This window comes from Populus alba, chromosome 3 (genome assembly GCF_005239225.2).
Source record: "Populus alba chromosome 3, ASM523922v2, whole genome shotgun sequence".
In the NCBI taxonomy this organism is placed as follows: domain Eukaryota; kingdom Viridiplantae; phylum Streptophyta; class Magnoliopsida; order Malpighiales; family Salicaceae; genus Populus; species Populus alba.
The window spans coordinates 15670388-15693669 of record NC_133286.1 but is presented as its reverse complement, the minus strand read 5'-3'; the positions used below and the strand labels follow the sequence as shown (position 1 = coordinate 15693669).

Below are 23282 nucleotides of genomic sequence, written 5' to 3'. Positions count from 1 at the left end.
TGTGTTTTACTTTTACCTCTCAATCTTAAAATTTCAATTCTTGAAGGAACTAATTTACAGCAAATCAAAAACTAGTAACTTAGTACAGCAACCTAAAATAATTTATAAACTTAAAAGGTAAAACTATTGATTCAAAACTATAAACAATACAAAGACACAAAATATATTATAAAAACAAAAAAACTAATGAAATAAAACTTAGATAACCCGAACTATACAATATTTGGATTGATTTTATATACCGAACCTGAAATCAACTACAAAATAATCTATAACGCAAACATATTATAATAAGACATTTATAAAAACTCTTTCCTTACATAACCTCTCTTCAGATACTACATTCCTTCTATATTTATTAACTTAAATATCATAGAGTCACATATTAAAGGTATTTATTTTGTAGGAAAGCTCATGAACAATGCCCAAATCACTCCACTATCCAAAGAGGCAGCCCGTTAAAAGCACAATCATGTCTGGAATTTTTCACGACCTCATCACAAATAAACAATTCATGGTTTTTGAATTCCTTTGCTTTTTTAAATGAATAGTTTTACAGTTTTGGATTAAAGTAGTTTTATATTTGAATTTGAATTTGAATTTTTCAAACATAAATTTGAAAATAATATTATATGATCCAAAAGTAGATAGTAAAATTATAATGCATTTCTAATATTGTAAATTAATATTTATATCAATGTCAAATAAAAAAAGATGCAAGGAAATCCTTGATAACTTTGTCTGATCTCAATTGCTAGTCAAACTTGCATTGAAAATATCACGTGAATTTATTTATTTTAAAGAAAAAAAAAAACTAGAAACGGTAAGCCTCACAGTCAAATGCTCCAAACCCGAACCAAGCTGACCAAATGACAAGTTAAACAAAATAATCCACTTCAAAAAATGGATACAGATTAACAAAATCAAAGCTTGTAGTGTTCACTGTTTATTCTTTTACAAATCATTATGGATTGAATTAATGATTTTTTTCTTGATTTTTAATTTGATTTTTAAATTTTTTTTGTACATAATTGAGTCTTTTTAAACCCAAATTACTACTCAATTACATTTTCTTTTAAGAAATGATCAAATTAAAAAATAGGATCAAAGTGAAAAACACAATTAAACTAGGTGGTGTCTTCAGATTTTATATAAAAAGTTTATTTTAGTTCCTTAAAATTTTTAATTTAAAGGTGATCAATCTTTTTAATTTTTCAGAAATTTAATTTTGATATCAAAATTCATTCCCCTCGTTTCTTAATCATTTAATTTTGTTAGAGGAGAGAAAGAGAGGGTTGTCTAATTTTTATATATATATATAAAAAAAGTGGCAATTAACAACTATTTTGATCATCAAAATAATAGAAATTGGTGTCAATATATTCCATTTTTAACGAGGAGAGTTTCACCTAAATAGTTTTTCTTTTCTTCTCCTTGCTTGAGGAGGCAAATCTAACCATGTGAATGTTTTTGGATTCAAGTTGATTTGGTTTTTTAAGTTATTTTTTGTTTTTTAGGTCATAAACATTTTTTATCAAGGTGTTTTGAGTAAAAAATAACTTTAAAACAACAAAAAAATAATTCTTTGTTTTTTTCAAGCAATCAAGTCGCTGAATTCTGTACAAAATAGACAACCTATCACCTATTATAATATTTATATATATAAAAAAAACCAGGTGAATAACCTATTGTCCACCCCAATAAGGAATTAAAAAAAAAAAAAAGCTAAGCTCAAAAGCATAGGTTGGGATAATGTTTTTGGCCTAATGTATCTGGGCTCTTTTTTTTTTTTTCCTTTAAATTTTGTTGTTTTATGTTGGAGTTAAAAAAAATTAATAAAAAAATTATTAAATCTAATTAAATTCATGAATCGAGTCATAGATTTAATGGGTTCATCCGTAACATTCAAGCTATTATTTGTTTTTTTTATAAAAAAAATTTGTCTCTCGATTTTAAAAAATATAATCTAACCCTTTGTTATTAATAATTAATTTTTTTATTTAGCTCAAAACTTAAAAAAAAAAAAATTCACTATTTTTTTTATTAATAATATACTAATGTTATCTTAGTAACACATGTCTAATATTTTTTTTTTCCTTTTAAAAAACATTTCATATAAAAAATTCTTATGCACTTTATTATTGTATACTTAAATGAAAATTAAGGATAAACATCACTTTCATGATAAGTTATTTTGTTGACTCGAGTTCAATTAAGTTTTTTTTTTTTAATTAACTACTATTTTATATCATTTTTATTTTTTAATATTAAGTTAATTAAAAATTAAATTTTTTATTTTATTTTTTTCAAGATTATTAATATGATTTTTACTTATTAACTTAGGCTAATCCATTAAAATTTTATTTTAATATTTTAAAAATATCATTCAATATATTATTAAAAAAATTTAGTGTACGTTATTAATGTCTAGATTTTTTTAATCTAATTTTTAGGAGACACGTTATAAGTGTCTAAATTTTTTTATTGTGTTTTAATTTGTTTTTCCCTGATCCGCGGCCAACGTACCAGTAAACATCTAAACCCCACCTCACCCCGCCAACTCTCATAAACCCTATATGCTGTCTCGTCCCCTGCCCTTTTTTAAACCCAAATCACTGTCTCAAAAAACCTTAGCCGACACCATCATCGCCATCGACTCCGCCACCGCCACCACCAAGATGGACCCAAAAGCAGTGAAATCAGACCTAGTACTTATCCTCGACTACGGTTCACAATACACTCATTTAATTACACGAAGAATCAGGTCCCTGAACATCTTCTCTCTCTGTATCTCAGGCACTTCTTCATTAGAAACCATAACTTCACACAACCCCAAAGTTGTTATCCTCTCAGGTGGACCCCACTCGGTCCATTCTGCCAATTCACCAACTTTCCCATCTGGGTTTGTCGAGTGGGCTAAAAAAGGTGGTATCTTTGTGTTGGGGGTATGTTATGGGCTGCAATTGATTGTGCAAAGATTGGGCGGTCAAGTTGATGTTGGTCAAAGGCAAGAGTATGGGAGGATGGAGATTGAAGTGGAGAAGAATTTGGGTGTTTTTGGAAATAAGAAAGTTGGGGATAAGCAGGTTGTTTGGATGAGTCATGGTGACGAGACTGTTAAGTTGCCTTATGGGTTTGAAGTTGTGGCTAGGAGTCAACAAGGGGCGGTTGCCGCAGTTGAAAATAGAGAAATGAGGTTTTTTGGCTTGCAGTATCATCCGGAGGTAACTTGGGTTTGAATTCGATATTTGGGTTTATTTTGATTTTTGAGGTTGTTTTAGTGTTGTTGTAACTGAATGGATTTTTGTGAGTTCTGAAGTACCATTAATGTTTAAATTGTTGCCTGACATTTAGTTAAATTTGAAACATTTAGATGCCATTAATTGATAAGTTTTATTATGTGAAGCAGTTTGCAAAGAAATTTTGATTCGTTAAATGGTTAGGCTGACTTTATGCAATGAGCTTGATGTGTGTAAAGTTTATTGTTATTCTAGTAAAGAAATTTTTGTATGTTGGTCAAGCATGGTTGTCAGATAAAACTAGGAGGGAGATTGTTATTCTTTGACTGGCTACGTGATTAGCCAAGTGTAAGCTAATAACACTCAGAAAATTGATTGTTTTCTATCCTTTTGCCGTGGTTAATGTTTTGGAACTTGCGTGGGGTGATAGTGGGAGACTACTTTGTTTTATCATTTGTTGGCATGGTGTATATGCTGAAACTGTTGAATATTCTGCAGGTGACTCATTCACCCGAGGGCATGGATACACTACGATACTTCCTGTTTGATGTTTGTGGAGTCTCTCCAGGGTGGAACATGGAAAATGTTTTGGATGAAGAAATTAGGGTGATCAATGACGCAGTGGGGCCTGAAGAGCATGTCATATGTGCTTTGTCGGGGGGTGTGGATTCCACAGTTGCTGCAACTCTTGTTCACAAGGCAATTGGAGATAGGCTTCATTGTATTTTTGTTGATAATGGCTTATTGAGGTGAGGGCAACCACCTCTCCTTTTCCATTTTTACATTAACTACGTGACTAGCACCTCCCACCGAAATCTTTTTCCATATATCATGGTTTTATGTCATGTAGATATAAAGAGAGAGAACGTGTTGCGGAAACTTTTGAAAGTGATCTGCATCTACCTGTTACTTGTGTTGATGCATCAAATGAATTCCTTACTAAGCTGAAAGGTGTGGTGGATCCTGAGATGAAAAGGAAAATTATTGGAAAGGAGTTTATTAGCATCTTTGATGCTTTTGCCCATGAGTTGGAGCAGAAATTGGGAAAGAAACCTGCATACCTGGTCCAAGGGACCTTGTATCCAGATGTTATTGAATCTTGCCCACCTCCTGGATCTGGAAGATCCCACTCTCACACTATCAAGAGCCATCATAATGTTGGAGGGCTTCCAAAGGACATGAAATTGAAGCTCATTGAACCACTTAAACTTTTATTTAAGGATGAGGTATTGATTAAACTTGTTGCTGTCTTCTTTTTTTTTTTTTTTGCATTGCATTGCATTGCTTTGCTTTTTTTACAATAGTTTTTTTTTTTTAATAACTTTCTCCATTTTCATTTGAAAAGGTTCGTCAGCTAGGAAGAATCTTGAATGTTCCTGATGCATTTCTGAAGCGCCACCCTTTCCCTGGTCCTGGCCTTGCCGTACGAGTCTTGGGTGATGTAACTGAAGGCAATGCTTTAGATATCCTCCGCCAGGTATATACTGTTTATCACTGGAGCCGAACCTAATCCATCATTTTTGCTCTTTTATACTTTTTGGAAGTTACTGTTTTGGCTGCCTTTTCAGGTTGACGAGATTTTTATTCAGTCCATCAAGGATGCTGGGCTATATGATTCGATTTGGCAAGCTTTTGCAGTATTTCTTCCTGTTAGATCAGTTGGAGTTCAAGGTGATCAAAGAACTCATTCTCATGTTGTTGCTCTTAGAGCTGTTACGAGTCAAGATGGAATGACAGCTGATTGGTGAGCCTTCTCTTGTTGCTATATGTTTTGACCTTTGTATGACTCTTTGACGTGGGTGTTTGTGTGTCCTGGGAAACCTATAAAATGTTCAAGATTTTGATGTATTATTTGGGTAGACTCAGATTGTACGATTTGTGCCCTTTCACATTTGCATGCCTAAACTTCCTTTTCTTTATTTTTCATTATTGAGTTTTTTCTTGGCTTGCTAATATTTGTGGGATAAAGGGATTTACAATTCTTATTTGCATTACACACATTTTTTTCTTACATGGTAATGGTACAAGACTCCAAGCTTAAGATTTCTCTAGGATGGGAAGTGGTCAGAACAGACGTGGGAAATTTAGAAGAGCATGGTTTGTCTTTAGTTTACTAGTGAGAAATGATCATTGGTTATTTAGGCATTCTATCTTGCCAAAAATTTATGCATCCATTGCTGTTTCATCTGTGTATTAATAAGTACTCTTACACCTATATTTGAATTGCGAAATTACAGGTACTATTTTGAGCACAAGTTCCTTGATGACGTGGCCAGAAAAATCTGTAATAGTGTAAGAGGTGTAAACCGAGTTGTTCAAGACATCACATCAAAGCCTCCGTCAACAATTGAGTGGGAATGATGCAAATCTTGGATGCACGAGGCAAACGAGTAGAGTTGATAAGTCCAGTCATTGCTTGCTCTCGGCCCCAAATTCATTGATTAGCTGGGCGGCAAATGAGTAGAGTTGATAAGTGATGTGATTCTTCGACTGCATGATGTCGCTAGAATCTCTATTTAATGGACGGGTGATACTTTTTAGACATTCAATTGAATCTTTATAAGAGTGATCATTATATTTAATTATTATCTGTGATGGCTTACAATACCTGGTTCTCTTCTTGTGTTGCTTTACTTGCTTATGAGAGTTAAATTTCGGGTCTTGCCCAATATGGGCAATGCCACATCTATTCTATGGTGTGGCAACTTTTTTGCAATCTGCAACTCATAGGGCAGCAAGGGGAAAATGTCTTGGGTGGTAACTTTTTAAGTTTGCAGCAGGTCTAGGTTTTCTAATGCTTTTATTTTGCCGAAGGTGTTCTTGTGGATCTTGTTATGTCATTAGGTTAAAAGTGTATAAGTGATTTGTAGGAAGTCTGTGAAGATATTCTTCCTCCTCCTCTGGTGCTTTTTGTTTCCTGCTCTGCTATAGTTGCCTTAGATCATTGCCTGGTGAATAGCAGTCAAACCTGCCATGGAACTTCAATAATCAAACAGTAATCTCTGCCTATTGCTCATAATTCTAAACCCTAAAGATCTTTCTGGTTTTATTCTTTAGAAGTGCTTGCTCGAGTAGACAGCATGCCATGTCCATTTCCTTGACATGGACTGTTCTCTTGAATCTGCTGAAACTCTGCCTTTCCACAGTTGATATTCTTGTCTTGTAAAATATTATCTTCAGATACTTTGTCGTGGTCTTTATGTATTTGGCATGCGTTCTTGTCACTAGCTCTCATGGTAGGAGCATTAGCAATGGAGATATTGATCGGTGATAATGGCCTGTGGTCTCCGCAATTATGCTGATGATGGTTCGATTTAATTATAAATTATCTCCAAAAGTTTTGATTTTGATGGGCCCCACCCGCTGCCTTCTCTCTTTATACCTAACCCACTATTAGTAGTTGCTAGATAAATGCCAGTGCTGATAATATTAATATTGATGTTTTAAATTGAGTAAGAAAATTTTAAAATTTCGTAATAAAAAAATATCATATGTGCTATTAGATCAATGACTCATAAAGTAAATAAAAACAGAAACAATGGATCAAGCATTTCATGTTTACTAACATAATTAATTTAATTTAAATATAAAATTCATTTAAAAAAAACTAGATTAAATAAAGGTGGAAAAAAAATTGAGTTCACTTCTATAATTTTCAAAACCAAAAAAAAAAATCCCATGGAAAGTGAATGAACAAAAATAACAACACATTAGTGGATGAAACCAGAAAAAATTCTTAACTTTATAAATTATTCTAAATAAAAAAAGTATAGAGATTAAATTTAAAAAAAAAAATCCATAACTTCATAAATTATTCTATATAAACTAGATTGTAATAAAGAGAATAAAAAAAAAATTTTAGGACAACAAATCTCATAGGCTGATTTAGATTTTTTTCAAGGCTAGCATAAAAATCAAGTAGGAGAAAAAAAATAAAAAAGGTCATACTTGCTACGCGACGTCACTTGTACATGTGGAGGGAATGTTGAAGATGCCTTCGAATTTTTACCCCTGAAAGTAAGGTTTTAACCACCGGATGACACAGCATATGCTATCCAAACTTGCTGGATACTATTCATGTGCTTCCAAACTTTTTTTTTTTTATTTTATTAACAAAATCCTCTATTGTTTCCTATTACACTTAATAACTATCAAATAACCAAATATAAAAGATAAAAAACACTCCTCCTTAATCAAAGACAAAGTTTTTACGTTCAGAAGGCAATGATATAATTTAATTGTTTGAAATAGAAGTTCAATTGACCAAAGTTTAGAAGATTTTGCTGTTAAGAATAATAAAATAATTTTACCGTATAATAAAAATATAAAAAAACAATCTAATCCTATTTTTTATTATAAAGACGAATGAATTCCATAAAAAAATATCTCTGCCAGTAGAACAAAGCCAACTGATTTTGCCATAGGTAAAATCATAGTTTCATCGTGACACGGTGAAACACTTGGCTATTTTTTACTTTCGTTATAAATGTGGTGCTTGGATCTCCATTCATCATGAAATCCATGGTATGCAATGCTTAGTGGTAGCAGTTATTAAAGGCCTCAATTAACCTGTATTATTTCTGGAAGAAGTAGAATTAATCCAACTGTGAAATTGAAAACTTGAAGCAGTAAATAATGTAAAAATTCCCTTTTAGCTCTGCTCCCTACCTATATGTAGCCTACCCTCTAGCCTAGTGCTTCAAGCAACTAAAGAATCGTAGCCTTTTATAGTATATAATGGCTGAACTGCATGTTTCTGTAGAGCTTCCTGTGTTAGATTTATCTCAACCTGTGAACCTCGCATTTTTATCTTCCCTCTCTCAAGCCTGTCAAGAATGGGGCTTCTTTTATGTTACCAATCATGGTATCTCGAGAAACTTGTTCAGCAAAGTTTGCACACTTTCGAAACATATCTTTAGCCTCCCCACAGATTCCAAGCTCAAGGTCGGTCCATCATCTTGCTTAAGAACCTACACTCCTCATTTCATAGCCTCACCTTATTTTGAAAGCCTAATAGTGTCTGGACCAGATTTCTTTGCTTCTGCCAAGCGTTCTGCTGATGAACTCTTTAGTCAACAAAATTCCGAATTTAGGTACAATCTTTTAAATCTCCAGGCTTCATATTTTTAAGCCATATATAGTTTTCAGTGCTATTTGTTTGCAGTAGTTTCTGATGTTTTCAGTGTCGACTATGCATCTTTATATGTAACTGCCCTTGTCACTTTTCAATTGCGCAGTGAGATATTACAGGAATATGGAAACAAGATGATCGACTTGTCAAAGAGAATCATCGAGGTTTTAGTGATGACTTTGGGAGATGGTTGTGACAGGAAGTTTTGCGAATCAGAATTCAGCAACTGTCATGGCTATTTCAGGGTTGTAAACTATTCGCCACCGAAGGATGTGGAAGAAAGGGAGGTTGAAGGGCTTGGAATGCACACTGATATGAGTTGTATAACCATCGTCTATCAGGATGAGACTGGTGGGCTGCAAATGAGATCCAAGGAAGGAGAATGGCTGGACATACCTCCATGTGAGGATCTTCTTGTTGTTAACATTGGAGATCTGATGCAGGCTTGGAGTAATGGAAGGTTAAGATCATCCGAACACCGGGTTGTTTTAAAGCGTTTAGTAAATCGCCTCTCTCTCGCTTTCTTTTGGTGCTTCGAGGATGAGAAGGTGATCTTGGCCCCGGATGAAGTTCTTGAGGAAGGAGACCAGAGGATTTACAAATCATTCGTTTGCTTGGATTATCTGAAATTTAGAGAGAGTAACGAGGAAGGTAAATTTGAGAAAATCGGGTACACCGTAAAGGATTTTGCAGGGCTCACACTTCAAATGTAGCAAGTCATTCGTTTGCTTGGATTATCTGAATTTCTTATGTTGCCGATATGTACAGCAGCTCATGTCTTAATTAGTCTTCTATAGTTAACAGTAATTAAAAAGGAACTGTCTTCTCTCCAGTCTCTTCTGCTGGAGAGTTAAACCAGGGATCGAAAGGATTGAATTCTTACAACAGGGTTGCTATTGCAATAATAAACGGTCTGTGAAATTCTGGATTCTGTGGGAGCAAAAGTAAAGCTGGATAGGGAACCTGGATGGGCTCAAGACGCAATGGATTGAGCAAGAATCGCGTGGTTCATAGTGTGGAAAAAACAAAGGCAAGCGAAGGCAAAGGAAAGATCAAAATAAAATAAAATCTGTGATGTAATGGATTGAGCTGTGAGTATGCAATGGTGGTGTTGATATTGTACCCTTCCTGCATTGTTTAACTATAGCCATATCAGCCGGGTGGATTTTCTGTCGTTTACGTCTCTTTTCACGTTTTCCTGCTCTGCTTGATTGCTCTTCGGATCCAATGGAGATCTGGGAATGATGATACTCTACCCTACGCACAGTTCACGCCCACTTTACTCTCAGCAGGTGGTTTCCAGCATCTAGTAATATATATATATATATATATAAAAAGTATTTCTGTGACGGGTCCATAGCACATATCGATTGTCTTATCAGGAAAAACTGTGTAGAGTTACGTAAAAAGATTCTTAAAGATGATTGCTGATTGCCACTAAGACAAGTGATAAGATCTGGACAGACCAAAGGAAATCTTTGAAAATAAAATGAGTGATGATGGCCAATTCCATGATTTACAAGCCTTTATAAATAATATTTTTCTTGGAAACTATCCCGCAGTTGGAAAAGAAAGCGAGGCCACTTTTTTTCTTTATTAATATTTTTGTCAGTTTTCGCCATATTGCAATTCCAAGACATTTTGGTTTCCAAGTTTATTGCTCGTGTCAATGAGGTGTTTAAACCACGCTCTTCATCGCTATATTCCTTTGTGTTTATAACTTGAAAATGTTTGCGAGTGAATTGGTGTCATGTAAAGAAGATTCTAAGCGTTTCAGGGGCGTAAAATCAATTACTAAATTTTTGATACATTTCCATAATCCATGCTCAATTTAAAACAAAATCATATATGAAAAGCGTGGACTGTAGGCTAGTATTATTGCGTGTCAGATCCTGCAATTAAGCCCTTTTGAGCTTCTTCTTTTTCGAAAAAAGAGAAGAAACACCGGTTGAAAATATTAAATTATTTATTATTTCGTGGACTCTATCTTCTAACTTTGTTTTATCTTCTTTTTAAGCCACCTTGATGAGTTTACAGAGCACACCACTGTTATTTGGAAACCAAGGATGATGCTCTTTGTCTTTGGTACCAAAAAAACAAGGAGTTCGCCTCCATTACCCTGACTAGATTTGGTGGGCCACCTGTTCAACCTGTGTCTAAAAATCAACAAGGAAAAGCTTTGCAGTAGATCGACTGTCTGAAACTATGGTTTGCGCTTTGCTTAATAATGCCAGAACATAGTTATCATAATGCCAGCATTTCAACTTTTTAAATCATTTTGATGTATTGATGTTAAAAATAAATTTTAAAAATAAAAAAATATATAATTTTAATATATTTTTAAATAAAGATACATACTTATATAATATTAGCAGGATACATAGGGCTTACTGTTCTCCACGCATGTTTTACATGATGAGCACTAGAACAAATCCAACTTGAATGGAATTTGTTGTTTTTTTTCCTGGATGATTGACACGACCTCTCTTTTCCTGTCATCTATCATTTTAATTTTTTAAATCATTTTTGATGTATTAATGTTAAAAAATAAATTTTAAAAATAAAAATATATATAATTTTAATATATTTTTAAATAAAGATACATACTTATCATAATATTAGCAGGATACATAGGGTTGCTTACTCTTCTCCACGCATGTTTTACACCATGAAAACACTAGAACAAATCCAACTTGAATGGAATTTGTTGTTTTTTTTCCTTGATGATTGATAAGGCCTCTCTTTTCATGTCATCTATCTATTTATCTTCCCAAGCCAGTGTTCCCTGAGCTGTGTGGACCGATTTTCTAGTCAAAAACCTTGGTGAACTCAGCTTCTTTCTTGGCGTATAGGCTACTTGAAGGGGGCCTTTACTTGTCTCAACGCCACTATATACTTGCTCTTCTTCGAAGCAAACTGGACTTGTCCACGTCCCAGATTTTGAACAAATCAGATGGTGCCTTCTTTCATGATTCATAGAAACAAACGCACCTGCCGAAATTCAGTGGATCAAAACTTTACTTTCAGATCTTTATTTCTCTCGGCTGTACACCCTTCGATCCTTCGATGTGATATCATTGAAGCCACTTATCTTACAAGAAATCCACTATTCCATACACGTACAAAACATAAATGTCTATTGCAGAGTACAAGCTGAACCATTGAAATAAACATAAATGTTCGGAATAAGTGCATTTTCTGTTTATTGGACTCCTCTACGTGGAGGAAATTCTATGTTCAATAGCTCTGATCTATGAAGCCCTCCACAACACAGAATCTTACGACTGAAGCAGTGAATACTAATCATACAGTCATCGATTCGAGAACACGTTCCCAGCAACTATTTGAAGGGCATGTTTGATTGTGCCAACTGATGGAGCATTCAATCCCTTGTGCTGCAATAAACACATTGACATTACAGTAAGGAATCAATGCTGATAATAACCATCAAGTTACCTCATTGGACAATATTTTTCGTTGAAAATATCATGGGTTGTCTTTAGGTGGCCATTTTCTTACAAGGCACGTGATATAAAGACGGTGACCTCCATTTTGTGATTTTGAGTCCATACCTTTGATTTGATAGTCAGCGAAAGAATCCCGTCCATGATGGATGATTGAACTGAGTGAGAATCTAAATGGAGTTGGCTCGCTGCATCCAATATCTCGAGCAATATTCCCTCCCTCCAAAGACACTTGATCTCGATTACAACATCCCCTTTATTCATGCTGACAGTTATATGGTCAGCTGAACCATCTTTTGATTTGTTATGGTTGGTATCTGGCTCCATTTCATCAATGTCAGGAGCCTTCCTCTTATTTGTCGACGAATTTTTACCATTTCCAATCTTATTGCTGCCGCAGTTATCAGATGTCCTCTCCACAGTATCTTGAGGTTTTCTTTTGGTTATTGCCTCTAAAAGCTCCCTCCTACATTCCAACTCTTCAACCTTTCTTTCAAGCTCTTGAAGGTATTGAATTGTGTCATCTAGTATAGATACTTTATCAACCTGCACAAACAAGGCGAAAATTAATCTATGACTTTTGCTATTCGAGGCCAAAAACGTTTGGGAACAGAATTTTTAACTACCTTGCTGATTGAAGGGACAATTGATTTCAGAATCATAAACCTTTTATTCAGCTTTTCTCTTCGCCTCCTCTCTGATAATACTTGGCTTGCGCCAATTTCGTCAGCCTCGGGCCTGCCACCTACAACTTTGTCACTACTATATTCCGGGGAGTCCAGCAAACCATCAACATGCATCCGAGGAACTTCAAACAGTATCTTCTTTAGTATTTTTTGCGGAGTTCCACTTTCCAAGTTTTGAGAATGCATCAATCCTGCTTTCTTCCAACTGACAAAGCTCGGTTCCTGATGACAATTCCGGACATTGGGTCCAAGAATTAATGGATGGGAGGTCTTTAAGAGACACGAGAGAACACTTTGATAATGCAAATCATCGCTTTGAAGGTTCAATGCAGTCAACTTCTTGTGATTGCAGTCTTGAATATCCTGAAGACTCTGGCCATTTACCTTTCCATCCTTCAGAAAAGGAACAAGCATCACAGGATCTACAATGGTTTGAGATACACAGTCACTAGAATTCAAGGGATGATGAACACGGTTGCTGAAGTCATCATCCATGAACTGCCAGCTTTGCACTTGGGAAGCTCCTCCATTCAGCCCTTCAACCATAATCGAATCTGTGGCTGCCTGATCATTTGAATTGTCATCAGGGGAAACCGTGTCTAGTTCTCCACATCGTATAACTAGAACAGGTTTGGTGTCATGTATTTCACGATTGAAAGTGGCACAGGCAAGCTCTTTGTCACTTTTTGCACTAGAATGATTGGCAGTTACTGTGTATGGGATCTCCAAGAATGAAGTCTTGATGTGTTGAATGAGACTCGGGTCTTCCAAAACCTTTAGAAACAAATTACAATGAAGAAACATGACTTGATCTGTTGGTAATTGTAATGCATGGACAACAAATCAGTAGTTGATTGTATTCTACATAGAAATCTGACGGTAGTATTACCTGCTCAGACACACCCAGCTCAACAACTCCTCTCATAAATGGAAAGCATACAACAGTCTGAAAGTTTAAAAAGGAAATGTTTGCTCAGGTTTTGGTATAATCCAGTTTTACTAGTTCTACATGCTCTAATATTCTTTCATACAGGATCTTATGCATTTGGTAAAGCACGCTGCTGTGTGCTTGTGCCTATATACTGGAATTCTAGTAGGAAATAGGTAGAATCGGTACCTGAATTGATGCGCTCTGAGGGTTATGGTTGCCACAATTCCCATCATAGAACAAGAACCAAAAATATTAAAAAAATATTTAATTTCTTCTATCATTTTGAGTATGTGTAATGTGTGCAACTTTTATTCAGAAATGAAATAAGATCTCTGACAGGAAACAGAATCCTAACCTTAGCTAGCAGAGAGCGACTGAATATTTTGCTATCTGCAGAAGGAGCGTTGCATAGCCAGGTAGGGTGACCATTTGCTAATGTTGTTCCTGGCAAGCTATGAACAATTCGGAAGAAGAATTAACAACGATTTAACTCTAAAAAGGAATAAATTGAAAGGCCTTGTTCAGCAAATGGCAAAGAAAATGAAGTTACCCCTGGCCACTGTCGAATACAAAGGACATGCAAACCAAATAATACCACTCCGTATCAGTGAGATCTTCTGGGGATAATGCAGCAGAAGGTCTCCTCGCTTGTGGATTGGCTTCACCAGCCGACAGTGACTCATAGAGTTCTCTCAATTGCTCGCTTCTCTGTAAACCCAATTCATCTGCATTAAGCTCTATGGATTGAACTGCTTTCCGTGTCTTAATATCTCCATTGTAGTACCCATCAGCCCACTCCAAAACCCTACAAAACATTCACATTTACCAGTGATAAGAACATGAACAAATAATGCGTTATAGCTATGAGCATGAGCTAGCTCCAATGCTCATGGCTATAATCAACACGCAAAACAAATAGACTACCCTTTCTCCAAGGTAGTCAGAAAAAGAAATGCTTCCCATTGAAAGAATGAGATACCTTCATCATAAATGCTATGTTCTTAATCAAGTACCATAAAATGTGGCAGCAGAATTTGAGAAAGGGATGGATTCCTTTAAAGCTAAAACCTAAATTTCAATTCATAAAACCAATGCAAACCATATGTCAAAATCAGTACCATTTGCACAGATATTCACAAAAAAAAAAAAAAAAAATACCAGATTTCACTCTAACCATACAAAATGAAACATGTATTTTACTCTTTCTGAAAAGTAAACTCCCTGCACTTAATTCCAACATGTGACTGAACTCCCAGAAACTTAAGCTGACTCACTTTCTCAAAAATCGCAAACAATGCACTGAAAATTTCTTTCGCTAGATTCTTAGAAAAGAGATTTCATTTGGCTGCAAAAAGAACAAGTTCTAAAAACAAAGTAAAAAAGTAGCACCTATATAAACAAAGAAAATAGAGATATAAAAAGGTTTAATTAGGACCCTGATTGCCCAGTTGGATTTGACCAGAAGATTGCGTAGCTCCACTGAATGCTCCTCACAGCGAGAGCAAGCTGTTTCTTGAGGTTGTCTGGTAGTCTCTCTTGGTTACGGAGCTCATTTTCCATATCTTAAGCTCAAAAGGATAAAGCACACCTCTTTTATCAGATCAGAAAAGAAAAAAAAGGAAAAGAATCTTGCTTTAATCTCACTTCTGCATTTCTAAACATTAGAAACTTTGACAACGGAATTTTCAGTATCTGAACAACCATATGCTTTAAATCCTGGTTCTTGAACACAAAGGGTGGGTTTGTTCAAGAAAACTACAAAGTCAAGAAACTCAAGGTTGGAATTTGTGAGTAGTAATGAAGCTTGAAAATTAACCACAGAAAAAACTCTTGCTCAACTTTTTAGCAGGAGTGAAAAACATGCTTCTTCGGAGGCTAAGGTCCCCTCTCTAGAAGAGTGTAGTAATTAAGCTATCTCATGTTATGAAACAAGAGACAAAACACGAGCTTTAAATAAGGAAAGGGACACTAAATGGAAGTATGATTTTTTTTGTATTCTGCTCTCAATCTTGTAAATGGTGATTTAAATTATTGCTGCTAATATTCTATTATATTAGCCTTATCAAAATAAACCCAAGAAGGAGAAGCTCATGAATGGATGCAAAAATTCATGAATACGCCCGCTCCTCTCCCTTTTCCTTTTTTTTTTTTAATTCTCTTGAAAACACAAAAGAACCAATTTAAGAGCCTATTAAAGGATCCGAGTCCTTACGGACCCAGAAAACTGAGACACTTGGACCTACAAAACTGTCCACACAAAACAACTTTCTTCATTTTGAACTTCGTGAAAATTATTTTCACCAAAAAAAAAAACAGCTCAAAATACTTCCTATGGCGAGCAGACACGGAGAGAGATGCACTGTGGTTTGCTTCAACAAAAGAGCTTCAACACATGCTGTAAAGAGCACTTGTCTCATTCACTTCCATGTGTAAAAATCAAGTGCTTAATTTGGCCTCATTTCTTCACTGTGTTGAGAGCTTTAAACAACAAAATATGTACATAAAACAATTACAAAGAAAGAAAGAAGTATGATGAGAAGAAGATTGTCTTCTTTTGCATCCGAAATTTATTCCAACAAGGGACTATAGAGAGAGAGAGAGAGAGCGAGCGAGAATGTAGATGATACGATGGTGGGGCCATGAACATTCAAGCAATGGTGAGATCATGCTGTGCCAAGTATGTGTTTTAATAGTGGGATTTGGTGAAAATTGAAGTATTAAGTAAGAAAAACCAAGAATATTTATTATGGTAATTTAAATATGAAATCAGTTCATTCTTCTGTCATACAGGAAGAGAGAGAGAGAGAGAGAGACTCTGTACTTCTCTCGCCAAGAATGTAGAATTATATTTAATCTCTACTTGTTGCATCTGCACGAAGGAAAATAATAGTGTACCAAAGTTGGAGTTCAGTGTGATTATCGGCCATTTCACCTAAGCACCGAGTATCAAAGAAGTTGGAGCGGGCTATGGAGGTCTTAAGTGATTATCATCAAGGTCTTTTAGTTTGAAAAATAAAAACAAGGTAAAATTGACGGGTAGTTGGGTTGTTCTTGAATTTGTCCTCTGGATGTTTAAGTCAAGCATGTATATTCAATTGTGAGATGCCACTTCAACACGAACAGAACGGCCTGAATCTCTGTCGACATCATCGGAATTGACTTGGGCTAAGCTTCACGAATTCATTAATTATAAAGTTAAAAGGTACAGGGAAAACATTGTTTTCCGTACCCACCAATTAGCATTATAGATTACTTTAATTTTATTTTTTTTATTATTTTTTTTTTAATTTAAACCTTTAACAATTTTCAGGATTGATAATTTATTTTAATTTATTTTTTATATGATTGTTGTAGTATTAAAAAAATATTTCAGTATTAATTAATATAAAAAAAATATCATCATCATCGTGTAGTATTAAAATTTATTTTTTTTTTTTTGATATTGAACTGAGAGTTTTATAATTTATTTTGTTTTATTTTTTATAAGATTATCATAATCTTAAAAAAGATCTCAATATTAGTTTTGACACTCGATTTTGTGATTGTTTATTTTTGTTATTATATAGTTAAATAAACAATAGTTTAAATAGAAAAAAAAAAAAAAGTTATTAATCCCAACATAGTCTATTACCTGGTTTGCGGGTTTGATGTATTGATTCAAGGTTATCTAATTCACGGATTTAGTAGATTTACCCTTCAAACATGATATTTTCATCTTTTTTAATTTATGATCTTTTAATTTTTTTTCTATTTTTTATTTTATTTTTGTTTAATATTGAGTCAGAAAAATAAAATTCATAATTTTTTTTTAATTTTTATAAAGATATCACGATCTCAAATTAAAATAATTTTATCTCATAAAAAAAACTTAAAACTAAGAAGCAAAAAATACAAAAACCCTGGCAAACACTAACTTTTATCTCAAGCAAAATCCTCATCAAAATATATTCCCAGCCACCGGTTGGTGCTATTTCATTTTCACCGGCTACAGCTACCTTTTGATTTTCCACCGATGAGGCATATATAATAGTATATGCCTCATTCCCTCGTTGATGCATGGTGATTAATTTACACTCATATGTAATAAGCACAGGAGAGGCATTATTGCTGTCGAGATTAGAAGAAAGTTTGGAGAGTTTAAATTCTCGTCCAAATTAATACAAAATACAATTATAAAAACAATAAATGAAAATAATATTCAACAACAAACAAATAAATAAATAAAACATAGAGTTCTCAAAATTAAATTGCTTGAATACGAAGAACTCGTGCTGCTATGGAGGATTAATAAATACTCAAAAAAATGGATCAGTTTTAAAGAATTGAAAACATGTGCATGTGTTTGGATGTGTTGGTTAATGTGTGATCATTTTATAACCTGTTTGAAAATATAGTTATTATTACTTTTTTAAAATGTTTTTTATTCAGAAAAGTATATTAATAATATTTTTTTTATGTTTTAAAATTAATATATTAAAATAATTTAAAAATATCAAAAATATATTAATTTAAAATAAAAATAATAATTTTTCAAAAATATTTTTAAAATACAGAGTCCAAACACCTTCTGAGAGCTCATGAATGTGTGTAGATAATAGGTTTTCTAATAAATTGTATGTAGCTTGGATTAGCTAGAATGGAAATAATGTTTTCAATACAAAAAGGTTTTTTTTTTTTATTAATTGATAGGAGTAGTTTGTCTACGTACGTGTGGTAAAAATCTAAAATTCTATAATTTATTTTGGGCCTCCATCGGGTGAAAGGAAGAGTAGTTATTGCCATGTTTTAAATCACTAAACTAACCTTCATGTAGCTCGATTTCGTATAGTTATATGGGGTCATTTTAGTCATGGTCAATAAAAACACCTTGAACCTCCATTGAATCACTAGATGCAGGTGTTCTGACCATGCATGATACCTCATCCAAACATCAACTCTTACCCCCCGTTTGGGATTACAGCCCAAATAAAAATTGACTAAAAATTATTTAAAAAAAAACTTTTAAAATCATTTTAATATACTAATATTAAAAATAAATTTTAAAAATTTATTATTTTAATATATTTTAAAAAAAAAAAAAATCACCATCATACCTTGAAAAAATTCAACCTTTTATTCTTCACATCTTTACTCATGACTGTGACAATGAGAAATGGCCAATACACAAATAAGAAGTAATGACTTAGGTGGTCCTAAAATGGACGGATCATTGTAACTGTTGTCGTTATTGTAACAATAATGTTGATTGTTTACCCAAGCCATGCACAGGGTACAGTGGCCGTTTAACACTGTGATTTAACCTGTTTTTTAAAAATTTAAAAAAGAATTTTTTTTTGTTAAAATTAACTGTTTTATTTTTGAATCGTTTTGATGTGTTGATATAAAAAATAATTTTTTAAAAATAAAAAAAATATTATTAACATATTTTCAGCACGAAAAAACTATTTGAAAAACAACCGTTACCACGCTCACATAATTCCCAAATAATTAACATATTGAACAATACATGTACGAGGCCACTTTTTTGTGATTTGAAATATATATATATATATATATATATATATATATATATATATATAAAATGAATATCCAAATCAGCTTATGTATACCTCATTCAATTTATAAATCCCTAAAATTAATGACTATGTAACCCTCTAATAACCCTGAAATTTACAGAACTCGAATTGATGATTTTTAAAGAGCTAAACTATAGTCTGACCGATTAAGCTACACCCTTTAAAAGTTAATATATACCTTTTTTTAATCACGTGATTGGAGGGTAATGCTTCCCTACGCTATCAATCAAGTCAATTAATTGAATAGTAATTAACCAGAAGCCTGATGGTGGTGTGCCCACAACAGCGACGCCAGAATCATTTGAAGGTTAGGTCGATGAAAGACGAAGGAGCAGATAGCTTGCATCTCACAAGTGAATGTAGAGTTTCTTATCAAAATTGGGGCCTGCTACTGAATTAACTGGTGTTGTAATATGAGAAGGGAAATTAAAAACTAAAAACTCTACTATAATAGCTCGTTCATTTCCCTTGTGCAGCTTGGTAGATGGCCTAGGTGGATGTTAATATGAAACATGTTCGAACTCTTATGGAGGGAAAAGAAAAACAACCAACGTGTTCCTCGTTTGTCTAGGACAAATTTAAAGGGGAACAAAGGTTTCGATAAAAGGCTATTGCTTTTTAGCACAATCATTTGCAAACTCTAGCCGGAACCATGCCTGTTATGCTCCCCAGCTACCTTCATGGGCATGGTCCCCTCACCGATAATTTCGCGCTACTGAAGAAGGCATCATGCTTTTCTCTTAAACAAGTGGCCATCCTGAATCCCAGAAGCTAGAATTAACGCAGCTAAGAGTGCCTCCATCATCTCTCCGATCATTAGCTCGAGTCCACTCATCGATCAAGCAAACCAACTCATCATGCGGTCAGTTGAGCATTATTCTCCCTTTTTGCAGTCGGGATTGGACTACAATATGCTGACTAAAAGTGAATGCTGCTCAAGCTGATTCATCTCTGAAAAGAAATGAACAATACTTGATGTCACGATGATGACAAAGCATCAACTTCGTCACTCTAAGCTCTTTTAACTGGAAACCAGGGCAATGGTTCTTACAGACTGACACAATACTACTTATGACTGAAATGCGGCTTAATATAGAGTGGGGTAATTGATTTTTAGAAGTAGAGTGAGATTATTTTTTAAAGTGTTATCAATATAAATACTTTTTTTTTTTAAAAAAATAAATTATTTTTTATATCAATATATTAAAACAATTAAAAAATACAAAAAAAATAATAATTTAAAGTTAAAAAACAATTAAAAATATTTTTGAACTACAATATCAAACACCACCTTAAATGACAAGGAAGGAAACAAGTATCCTAAGAAAACAAAGTACAAACAAAGGATACAGCTGAGTGGCTAGTGCGTCAATGTCCTTCATTACCTCGTTCAATCTGAATCCAGGAATAGGTTACGTAACAAATGTCCTTCATATTCAACATACCGTGAAATATTGGCAAAAACATATGTACAGAAGGATTTCTAAGACTTGTAGTTGGGTTGCTTAAGTAGTTGGGCAACAAAGGAAACTATCTTTTGCCAAGTTAGAGAGTCAACATTCTTGCCAGTTATCTCTAAAAGACGTGGAAAACTATTTAACACTGTTTTTATTTCCTGTTTTGTACTCAGAGGAGGGTGACAGGACAATGCAGTGACAAATGCAAATTAAAACTTTGTGCAAATTGTATGTTTGATTCTCAAAGCATGAATAGTGAAATACTTGTGCAGATAGATAAACCTGGCAAAACTTTAGATTCTATTTTCTGATCACAAGGACATGATCCCAGGAGCAATTGGGGGAAACGACAAGGTGGTGGGAAAGTCGAGTAGAATAATGTTGGTGAAATTCAGATTCAGAACATGATGAAGGATATCTCTTTGAAAACAAAAATAAAGCAAAATTTTCATGGAGATTTCTCAAATATACTCTATGTGAGACCCTTTAATCTCCCAATTCTCCTAACGGCATCTACAACCATCAGACACTCCGAAAATTTGTCACTCTAACCTTGCCCCCTTTCTTAATCATCATCAGAGAACATTTTGATCTTGTTCTCTGTCGACTATTGATATTTCTCATACAAAAAGATAAATTCAATATCACGCAATTTTGCACCCTATTTCTTTTTCCTAATCAAACCTAACATTCGTTGCTGCATCAAGCACTGCAAAATACAACGATCATAATAATACAACAATTCACAACTAATAACAATAATAATCAATTTCTTAAAAATAAAACCCTAATTATCTTTACCAGATTCTTGAAGACGACCAACAGCATCACCAAAACATTGCATGTGATCACCTGGTGTACTGGCAACCTACAATTTTCAAAAAAAATAAAAAATACTTCACTTCCGTTCTTTTCATGGGCACCAGACAGAAAGTTACTAGAAGAAGAGTCAAAGATCAGAGAGAGCTAGAAGAAGTGAAGCTATAGGCAATGGCTAGAGCGTCTCTCTCGACGATTTCTAGTGCCTTGAAGATCTCGCTCTGGTTCAAATTGAATTTCGGTTCAGTGCTATCGGGTTCATCTGAGCACGAGGACGGTGGATCGAGGTCTGGCTGTATGATTACCGTTTCCGTATCAGTTGATTGATCTCTCTGAGACTCTGAGTTGCTGCTGCCGCTTCTTCGTCCATTTCCCGCGATAAGAAGACAAAAAATAAAATAAAAACAAAGGGAGATTTGAATTTATTTATGTACTTACGCGCTTAGGGGGGCACTGAGTGATCTTTGTATTTTAGGAGTTTCTTTCATAAAAAATGAATTTTAAAAAATAATTTTTAAATTTTTATATATATTTATTTTCAATTAGAAAAATTAGTTAACAAGTTAAAAAAAAATTGGTTTGATTTTCATAAAAGTATTTTTATTTTATTTTAGGTGGAAAATATTTTATAAAAAATATGAAAAATTTAAAAATGTTATGTTATTTACTGATAATATCAAATTTAGTCCTCAAACTTTTGATTGTTATATATTTTATTTTGAATCTTTTTTTTTTTAATTTCATTTTTTAGAATTTGATTTAATTTGATTTTTATATCAATTTTGATCCATGTTTTTATGATTGTTATTTGCTTTCTCTTGTCATTTTCTTAATTAAATTTTTTATATATCAGATCTAGTCATTTTTTTTATCGTTATTAATTTTATTTGAAATAATTTATGAAATTATATATTTTTTATTTCATCATCTTTCAATTGTTTTATCTATTTGATTTGATGTCTATTATTTTTATTGTTTTTTTTTATTTGAGATGGTTTATGAAATTAGATTTTTTTTTTTCAATTTTATTCTCATTTAACTTAAAAATTTGCAAGATTTATTCTTTATTATTTTAATAAACTTGAAAAAAATATTAACAATTTATTTTCCAGCTTGTTTGTTATGACATAGCCCACACTTATATTGAAAAAATGTTTTTCAATTTATTTTTTATAGTATTACTAAATATCGAAAAATAATTTTTTTTTATGAATTCATTTTTCAAGGAAACCACTTTCAAAAAAAAATTACTTTCCAAGTTATCCCGGGTTGATTCCAATATATTGATATCTTAATAATTAAAAAAAAAAAACATGCCATTTAGAATGTAATTTTCTCGGAATCTAAAACAAATGTCTTTGTGAAATTTTTTTAAGTTGTTCCATTTTATTAACAATCATTCAAATTGTCTTTAGACCCGTCAATTTAATTGAGTTATCTTTAAATCCATTGAGTCATTCAAGTCACATTATGTCAACCCTCACTTGATTTCATTTAAAGATTAACTTTATAATTTATTTTTTTTACGGGTCATTGTAGTCTTAAAAAAAAAACATTATAACATGGGGTTGGGATTCAATTTTGTGGAAAAAAAAAAGATTGGTGAATGGGTTTTTTAAATTTATTTCAATTTGTTTTTAAGCAGCCATCATGATCTAAAAAAAATAATTTGATATTAGATTAATTCTCGGTTTTTCAAAAAAAATATGATTTTATTATCTTTAGGTGCATTTTTTCAAGGTCTTTTAATTTTTTTTTTTTTAATTTTATTAATATTGTATTGATTAGAAAATAAAATTTATAATTTATTTTGATTTTTTTTAAAATACATTGGGAATGCTTGAACATTATATTTTTACATTCAAAATTTGTTTTTGTCCAGTTAGCCAATTATTTAGTACTAGATAAATAATATGCGCTCCATTACATGTTGGATAGAAAGTATTTTTAACATAAAACATATTTGTAGGCATTACTAA

The 23282-nt window shown here is 33.1% G+C and overlaps 3 protein-coding genes across 5 annotated transcripts; 2 read left to right on the top strand and 1 right to left on the bottom strand.

The window, feature by feature from the left end:
* The first annotated feature begins 2511 nt into the window (after positions 1–2511).
* On the top strand, positions 2512–5824 carry LOC118028463 (uncharacterized). The gene is made up of 6 exons (XM_035032042.2): positions 2512–3224; positions 3738–3988; positions 4090–4465; positions 4585–4716; positions 4808–4983; positions 5477–5824. The coding sequence occupies exons 1-6, from the start codon at positions 2577–2579 to the stop codon at positions 5598–5600; spliced, it is 1707 nt and encodes a 568-aa protein (XP_034887933.1). The 5' UTR covers positions 2512–2576; the 3' UTR covers positions 5601–5824.
* Positions 5825–7902: 2078 nt separating this feature from the next.
* On the top strand, positions 7903–9543 carry LOC118028464 (gibberellin 20-oxidase-like protein). The gene is made up of 2 exons (XM_035032044.2): positions 7903–8332; positions 8477–9543. Exons 1-2 carry the CDS (start codon positions 7977–7979, stop codon positions 9081–9083), a joined length of 963 nt encoding a protein of 320 aa, XP_034887935.1. The 5' UTR covers positions 7903–7976; the 3' UTR covers positions 9084–9543.
* A 1904-nt stretch (positions 9544–11447) lies between these two features.
* Positions 11448–16124, bottom strand: LOC118028466 (transcription factor GLABRA 3). Of its 3 annotated transcripts, XM_035032045.2 has the most exons (8): positions 14887–16122; positions 14002–14256; positions 13807–13903; positions 13638–13652; positions 13410–13466; positions 12461–13294; positions 11943–12380; positions 11448–11765 (listed from the first exon to the last, which is right to left on the bottom strand). In XM_035032045.2, the coding sequence occupies exons 1-8, from the start codon at positions 15009–15011 to the stop codon at positions 11682–11684; spliced, it is 1905 nt and encodes a 634-aa protein (XP_034887936.1). In that variant the 5' UTR covers positions 15012–16122; the 3' UTR covers positions 11448–11681. The 3 variants fall into 3 exon arrangements, with proteins under 3 accessions (XP_034887936.1, XP_073264029.1, XP_034887937.1); XM_073407928.1 differs by lacking the exon at positions 13410–13466 and having other exon boundaries at positions 14887–16124; XM_035032046.2 differs by lacking the exon at positions 13638–13652 and having other exon boundaries at positions 14887–16123.
* Positions 16125–23282: the final 7158 nt, after the last annotated feature.

What these genes read in the sequence shown, in the direction of transcription:
- LOC118028463 (XM_035032042.2), top strand. Translation starts at nt 2,577, where the DNA reads ATGCTGTCTCGTCCCCTGCCCTTTTTTAAACCCAAATCACTGTCTCAA. An exon ending in GTTGATAATGGCTTATTGAG is followed by an intron (nt 3,989 to 4,089) that starts GTGAGGGCAACC and finishes TATGTCATGTAG; the next exon opens with ATATAAAGAGAGAGAACGTG. An exon ending in GATGGAATGACAGCTGATTG is followed by an intron (nt 4,984 to 5,476) that starts GTGAGCCTTCTC and finishes GCGAAATTACAG; the next exon opens with GTACTATTTTGAGCACAAGT.
- LOC118028464 (XM_035032044.2), top strand. Translation starts at nt 7,977, where the DNA reads ATGGCTGAACTGCATGTTTCTGTAGAGCTTCCTGTGTTAGATTTATCT. An exon ending in CAACAAAATTCCGAATTTAG is followed by an intron (nt 8,333 to 8,476) that starts GTACAATCTTTT and finishes TCAATTGCGCAG; the next exon opens with TGAGATATTACAGGAATATG.
- LOC118028466 (XM_035032045.2), bottom strand. Translation starts at nt 15,011, where the DNA reads ATGGAAAATGAGCTCCGTAACCAAGAGAGACTACCAGACAACCTCAAG. An exon ending in GTATTCGACAGTGGCCAGGG is followed by an intron (nt 13,904 to 14,001) that starts GTAACTTCATTT and finishes AATTGTTCATAG; the next exon opens with CTTGCCAGGAACAACATTAG. An exon ending in AGCTGGGTGTGTCTGAGCAG is followed by an intron (nt 13,295 to 13,409) that starts GTAATACTACCG and finishes TTGTTTCTAAAG; the next exon opens with GTTTTGGAAGACCCGAGTCT.